Here is a 7,287-nt window from a genome sequence, read left to right as displayed (position 1 = left end):
ACCCGCAAGGGCGCGACTGACTTGGGCGCAGCCGGCCTTGCTCGGCCCGCCTGGAAGCGGCCGGCCTGGGCGCCGCCGGCCGTGGCCTGGGCGCCGGCCTGGACGCCTCCGGCCTGGGCGCCGGCCGTGGCCTGGGCGCCGGCCTGGGCGCCGACCGTGGCCTGGGCGCCGGCCTGGAGGCCTCCGGCCTGGGCGCCGGCCGTGGCCTTGGCGCGGCCGGCCGTGGCCTGGGTGCCGCCGGCCGTGGCCTGGGCGCCGGCGTCCTGGAAAAAAACGGCCGTGGCCTGGGCGCCGCCGGCCGTGGCTTGGCGGTGGGCGGCCGTGCCTATGCCGGCAATAGGACGATGATGGCCGATGATGAGACTGACTTGGATGAGTTCGTGCCTGTCGGCCAGGCCGGGTTCGGTCGTGCCTTGGGCGCGGCCGGCCGTAGTTTGGCGGTGGGCGCAGCACTGTAGCATGGTACTGTAGCGCGGAACTGTAGCACAGAGCAAAACCTTTGGGCAAAAACGACTATTCCCACTTGTTCCTATAATTTTTGGAGCTGAATTTGGATCCGGTAGCCAAACAGGTACCCAGCTCCCTATTTTTCTGGAGTTGGTGGAGTGGATCTGACAAAAGGTGGAGTTGGTGGAGTGGAGCTATTTTTTTTGGAGCGGAGCAGTCCCAAACAGGCCCTAAGACCGACGTTCGAGGGTAACCATCTTTTTTGCGATCCCAACGAAGCTGAAGCTTCCTTGATAATAACTTCGTTGTGGTGGCACATGGTATACCAGATACAAGTCAAATGGAAGCTTCGATGAGCTGTGTGTATACATGAAGTGATAAAAAAGAATAACTCAAGTACTAGAACAAACAAGTGGTGCTATCGTTTGGACTATTAACTTAATAGGGCATTGTACAAAGCACATGGAGCCATAAACAAGTGCATCAGCTAGCCCAGCTGCCTAGGAGCATCCCATCTGTAATGAAGCTGAAAATACACATTGTCGTTTTTGTTTAAGTGGAGCATTAAAAGAACTTACCAACACATGGTGAACAAAGCAGTGTTTTCGGCACGAACGCATAATTCTTAAATCCAGTGGCACTTGCTCCCTTCTAAATTATAGGTTGTTTATATTTATTCTTAATTAAATCCATATAATTTTTAACCAAATTCATAGAAGAAATATATTAACATCTAAAATATAAAATAAATGCAGTATAAATACATTTCGTGGTCTATATGTAAAATTGGTTTGACGTTGTAGATATTTGTATATTTTTTAATAATACTGGTCAAAGCTAAACAGAGGATCAAATCCACCAGCTTCGTTTCGCAAAAAATAAATGTAAAAATTATACCCGCTACAAATTTTTTTTGAAAGGACCACAAACAACATTGGCCCAAGGAGTGAACTGCTGATCCGTTGCAGTGGGCCTTTTGTTTACCGGGCCGTAGACCTATCGGGCGGGGCCGCAGGCGTACGGCCTTCTTCTCCGACCTGTTCAAGGCATTTTCTCCATCGACCAAATTTGTCAAGGCAATCAAATGTAATTTGCTGAAAGGCATTGCTAATCTGTACATCGGAGACATCTCCTCTGCAAATATAGAGGTGGATAAAAAAGAACAGAAGATAAAAAATGCATAGCTCTGTCAGCCAGCTTATACCTGTTGATAGTTTCTTAGTTTTTTTTCCCTCTTAACTGTTGTCAGTAGTAAGGGAAGGGCGGACTAGTGGCTTCCTGGCCTTTCTCCCCTTCGCTACAGTAAAGGGCGATAGGGAGGCGATTCGGAATCCGGCGTCGATTCCGCCGCCGCCTCCTCGCCTCCGGTGGCCGCTTTGGCGCCGGAGGTGAAGGGGAGCCTCTTCATCAATTCCATAATCATAACCAAGTCCTGACAGGGTCAATTTTTCATCTAGAGGATAGATGAGATGTTGGACAGCGAATGACATGACCAACATGGCATCACATGACCTACACATTTACAAACAAACCGTTACAAATAACACAAGATCTGTAAGCATGAAGTTTCAATATATCGACCAATGTGGGCATAGGCGGAATTTCTTGATAGGGAAGCCCCTACGGCACAAGAAGCATTGCAGTAGGAAGCACGGACAAATAATATACAAGTTGTCAGCAGAACTGTCAGTAGGTCTGGTGAACAACCTTTGCAGAATTGTAATTTTGGTAAATAATCAATGCCTGACAACTAAGAACGAAAAATTTGACTATAGCAGAATACATGTGTGTGCCCTTATTGGCAGAAGGAACAAAGGGAACAAATCAGCATCGACGAGCGTGATACCCCACTTTCAGTAAAGGTACCACGACTCATCAAAAATCCTATCTACAAATCTCAACAGTGAGGTCAACTGGCTACTTGAAGCCATCCTTGCTTGCTGCACAGTCATCTGACTTATGACTAGCCCGGAACACAAAGATTGTCAATCAAGCTTGTTTTCAGTGAACAGAAGGTGCTGTCTCTACTCCATACAGCATTGTTGGCCAACGACCGCACCACTTTTCCTGTTCAACATCTGTGTTTGTTGTTCTGGTGCAGAGCTTTTGAGAAGTCACGCATCCACACTTCACCGACACAAACTTTAGATGTAGCAATCTATTGCCAATTGTTCTGATTTTGTCCATCTGTGTCATGGATTTACATTGCACTCATCCATAAATTGATCTCCTCGAACAAGAAACCTCTTCCAGTACTTTTTGTAGTGTGGTATACCTAATTCAAGCCAAGGTTTCATGTTACCATTGTAGTGCAATGATACTGATCTCCGAGCAACCTCTTCATCAATTCCATAATCATATCCAAGTCCTGACAGGGTCAATTTTTCATCTAGAGGATAGATGAGATGTTGGAAGGATAGCAAGCTTAGAGGAAATGCTGCTGCTCGCAGAGATTGCTCATCCTTGAATTTGAACTGTAATGAAACAAGAATGAGATAAGTAGATGCACCAGCTAATACTATGAAAAGCAACATCCAAAATATACAAAAAAAGACTATTAATTTTAAGGTTGTAATGGAGAAAATTCAAGAAATGTGAAAGAAAGTAAATCGAAGTCCAGAATAGACAAAATAGAGAGGAAGAAAACAATGCAGCATGCTTCGTGTTTGATGCAATGAGTAACATGCAAAGAAAGAAAGGCAGGCCACACATGTGAGCGTCCCCTGTTATAACATGCTCTAGTCTGAAATTTACTGGCCTTGAAGCAATATACTGACCTTCTTCATGAGCATCAGATAGTTTTCTGTAACATTATGTTCCCTCCATTTATCCAAATTAATCAAATTCACCCCTGAAATCCATGCACATGACTTGGGATCGTATGCTGTTTTACCCAAGACATTTCTCATTTGACCCAGTTTCAGACCACAAAATTCGACGGCACCGTTTACCTTGTCCCCCATATCAATATTCCACAAGAAGGACAAATCTCGTTGAATGACTAAATCGTCATCCAACAGAACCACTTTGTTTAGATACTTGAAAATTTCTGGAATAAGGAAATGAGAGTGGCTGAACAACGATAGGTATTCCATTCTTGTATTATCAGTAGGCTGCTTAGTGCTCCTAATGAGAACACGAAACTCCTCTGGCAAATACAGGTGTCTGATACTATACTTTGGCAACCTCTCCAAAATAATTGCTTCATAGTTTATGACATGGATAGCTGCACTTTTATATGAATTCCTGGCAAACCAGTGTTTCATGGCATAGAAGTTCTGAGCATCAGTTAGGATGTGAAAAGCAAGGATGCCTGGCTCCTGCAAAAAGACCAATAAGAATACTAGGGATACCCAGCTCACAAGATAGTGTATGGATTAATATTGTAAATATCAGCCAATGAGCCAAATACCTTACAACTGCTCACAGTTGAGTTGATCACTACAGAAGCCGCAAGAACATTCCTAGACAGTATAACATAGTGCCGATATTTTGGACTATTGAACTTGCCAGAAGGAGAATCATCCGAATCCAGCGAAGATGATTTGAAGTATTCTAACGTCAACCTCATAGAAAGGCAATGATGACTTTTCGGCAATGTCTGGGCACCAAGATTGTAGAGGAATGCACTCTGCTTCATATGAAAATGAGCTTCATCCTCAGTCATATCAAGTATCTGGCGAAGCTTCCTGTCAACATTCTTACAATCCACTGTGCAAGATTTGGATCTCGCTATTGTTCGTTCCATCTGCTCCATCCTCTTGTTGATACTGAAATAACAAGACAACTATCATTCAAATTATCCAACTAGTAACTCCTACTAATGATTGGAAATAACGTCCCTAGGTTGAATTAAATATATTAACTCCTACTAGTCCATCCCTAGGTTTGAATCATTAATGCGTAAATATATTACCCGAAGAGGCATTCAGAAAAAAAAAGATCACATTAACTTATCATAATCAGCATATAATGCAGCTTTAAGACTAATCACAGTGAAGAATGGTCTTAAACAGTAAAATTTGATTCTCACAAGGATGGTAGATCAGCATCAACTGTCGATACACTAAGAACCCTCTCATGGTCTTGTATGTTCTGCTTCATTTCCTGAGTGAGAGCTTCCTGTCCTTGAAGTTTTGCAATGCTCGGATAGTATGAGCGTGCTACAAAGAGTTGATCTTTTAGCCTTTTCACTATAGAATCTTTCATTACTTCTTTGTGCTCTATGGACCAGAGACAATAACTCCCAAATTCAAGTTGACAAGCCTTCGCCCTTTCCACATCATCAGCTTTTGCACCTTTTTGTCGCTCTTGTACATCTTTTCTGATCTCCTGAAAAGATAGATGTGCATTATGGTCTAAGTACCAGCATAAATCTGGCTGATGCAAAAGTTCAGTAGGAACTAGGAAGAACACTGAAAGGAAACATGAAGTTATGCTTTGAAAAATAAAGTACAGGGATGCACTATAATCTACTCAAGATTGTCATAAGACAAGCTTAACTTTTTAAACTACTGGATTAGTTTATGATGATGGGAAATTATTCAAAATGCTGCATCATGTAACCTATGATCTTCAAGGTGTCTGAGCTGAGGAAAACTAATATATGATTATTTTAGTGTCCCTGTTGTGTTACAGAAAACAATTTTTCAAGGTACAGTTTCATATAGCCAAAATAGGACACCAGACTTCCATCTTACCAACAAAAGGTGTATAAAAAATAAGCAAATTCTGAAATGACATGAAATAGCAGTTCGAAATCAACAAAGTACAACTTTGAATGCTTAAGGTCCGTACTCTGGTGTCTCGAGTTGATTCCCCCACAGCCTTTGATGGGTTAACTTTTGGTGCTGGAAGAACTGTGTGTAAGATAGCAATTATTGAGTCAAATGTAAAGGAAAGCAAAATACCTAAAGCATCAGACATGAAAAAAAATAACCATCCAAAACAGATGGATTGCAACCTCTAAACAGCTTTGACCAAATACCACTACTGATAAGGACAACTATACGAGAGTCGACATAAGCAGGGTGGACTGGCTGTCTGGGATAGTTGGGTAATAATAATTGCTGCTAGGTTCTAAAGTAAATCATGAAATGGAGGGAACCGAGAGGGAGGAAATGAAAAAACTAATTTGACCTCTGGAATTCTAGTGAACATCAGAAAGTGAATGATGCCCAAATATAGTTTATTAATTTTCACTGTCGCACCATTGAGGCCTCATATAACCTCAATGAACAGAATTGGACAACTTAAAATTTACACATCATGAGCAACGTTCTACCATTAGCAGCAATGACATTTGTGGTTTTGGCCTTGTACTGCTATGACATACCTTTTGGTTTAGCAACACCATTTGTTGAGTGGCCATCAATTTGCTTATGCTGATCAACGACTCCTCTACCTTCGGAGATCCTCTTCTCTGGTTCATGTTGATGAATGACTCCTGAACTACCTCTGGTGATCTTCTTCTCCGGCGCATCCTGAGGAAAATGCAACTGTCATGGACTGCAGATGCAATCTTCACAATTCTTAAGCAAGTTTGACAGATATACTCAATTCTACATTCACGAACGTAAAATGGTAAACATGGTCAATCGACTTTCTTTAACATGTAGAAAACAGCATTCCCACCAAGCTAACAAGTGAGGTGCCTCTTATTGCAAATTCGTGAGCAGTAGACTAGTCTCAAATATCCTGGTCGGTCTTTTCCAGGTGATAACGAACAGACAGCATTGGGTTACCCCCAATAAAGTCGCTATTCCAAACAAAACAAAATTACAAAACAATCGCCATCAATAAGAGTAAAAGCCAACCGACCTGTCTACCTCCAGTGACAGCGCCACCACGACCCTTCCTCTCCACGACCACGTGATCGACCAAAGGCAGAACGACCTCCTGAATCCAAGGCAGTAATGAACACAAGAAGAAGAAGAAAAAGTGGAAACCAACGAATGAGTCGTCTCCGCTCCCACATGGTGGCATCCAAATCAATCAGCATCAACAACGAATACCCGGAAAGGGGGAGAAACAAATAGTGCGCTACCTGTCGGTGCTGCTCCTCCGTCGTCACGTACCCTCCTGCATCGCACAGCAATCGGAGAGTAAGCCAGCCGAAATCCCCAGGACGAAGCGGTTAATCAACAAAGCCGCGCGGCAATCGAACAACCGTTGGACCCCCAGATCCACCGGCGGAGGCGGTGATCCGAGCACGACGGCCTCCGCGCTCCCGCATTGAGGTGAAGCGAGCGAGGGGGAGTGCTAGGCTACATACCAGTGGGGGCGCGGTCGAAGAGGAAGGCGAAGGGGACGAGCAGGGAGCAGAGGACGAGCGCCAGCACCGCGACGCGCGGGCCCCTCCGCCTCTTGAGCGGCGCCGGCAGTAGCGGCTGCGCCTTCATGGCCTCCTCCTCCTGGGGTTCCCGGAGGCCGCGGCCTCTCCTCTGATCATCGCCTGCTTCAGCGAGACGGGCTCCAAACGCGCTTCCCGAGTTGGAGGCAGTTGTGTGCGATGGGATTTGCTTTGATCGCGGCCGGCGTCGCAGTGCGGTTTGGTGCGCGCAGTGTGAGTGAACTGGATGCTGGTTGGTTGGTGCCTGCGCTCGTGCCGGGTACGTTAAAAGCAGTGTGTACCCATCGGACATGTGAGCCACGAATTGTTTTTCAAAAGACAAAGTTCACCTGCTTTCATACTACAAAGCAAACTCCATTTGGTTTTAAATGAATACAAAACTAATTAGCCTTTTCTAAATGTCTCCATTTGGTTTTAATGAATGTATAAAGTAAACTAATTTGCTTTTCTAAATGTCATCTATTTAAAAAGAGGGAGTACTGTTTTTA

At 44.3% G+C, this 7,287-nt stretch overlaps 1 protein-coding gene across 2 annotated transcripts; it reads right to left on the bottom strand.

Moving 5' to 3' along the window:
* Window positions 1–2,021: 2,021 nt before the first annotated feature.
* Window positions 2,022–7,047, bottom strand: LOC101754817 (probable galacturonosyltransferase 7). 2 transcript variants are annotated; one of them, XM_004958657.4, is made up of 9 exons: window positions 6,722–7,047; window positions 6,494–6,528; window positions 6,268–6,345; window positions 5,783–5,930; window positions 5,245–5,306; window positions 4,481–4,779; window positions 3,860–4,217; window positions 3,225–3,767; window positions 2,022–2,921 (listed from the first exon to the last, which is right to left on the bottom strand). In XM_004958657.4, exons 1-9 carry the CDS (start codon window positions 6,846–6,848, stop codon window positions 2,640–2,642), a joined length of 1,932 nt encoding a protein of 643 aa, XP_004958714.1. In that variant the 5' UTR covers window positions 6,849–7,047; the 3' UTR covers window positions 2,022–2,639. The 2 variants fall into 2 exon arrangements, with proteins under 2 accessions (XP_004958714.1, XP_022680337.1); XM_022824602.1 differs by lacking the exon at window positions 5,245–5,306.
* Window positions 7,048–7,287: the final 240 nt, after the last annotated feature.

The sequence above is a fragment of the Setaria italica genome, chromosome II, assembly GCF_000263155.2.
Source record: "Setaria italica strain Yugu1 chromosome II, Setaria_italica_v2.0, whole genome shotgun sequence".
Taxonomy (NCBI): Eukaryota; Viridiplantae; Streptophyta; class Magnoliopsida; order Poales; family Poaceae; genus Setaria; species Setaria italica.
Note: the sequence above shows the minus strand (reverse complement) of the source record. Positions and strands in the feature narration are given on the sequence as shown.

Excerpts from the sequence above, each read along its gene's own strand:
- LOC101754817 (XM_004958657.4), bottom strand. The coding sequence starts at position 6,848 with ATGAAGGCGCAGCCGCTACTGCCGGCGCCGCTCAAGAGGCGGAGGGGC. Across the intron at positions 6,346-6,493 it reads CGGAGGAGCAGCACCGACAG|GAGGTCGTTCTGCCTTTGGT; the intron begins GTAGCGCACTAT and ends CCTTGGATTCAG. Across the intron at positions 4,218-4,480 it reads GATGCTGATCTACCATCCTT|TATCAACAAGAGGATGGAGC; the intron begins GTGAGAATCAAA and ends TTGTTATTTCAG.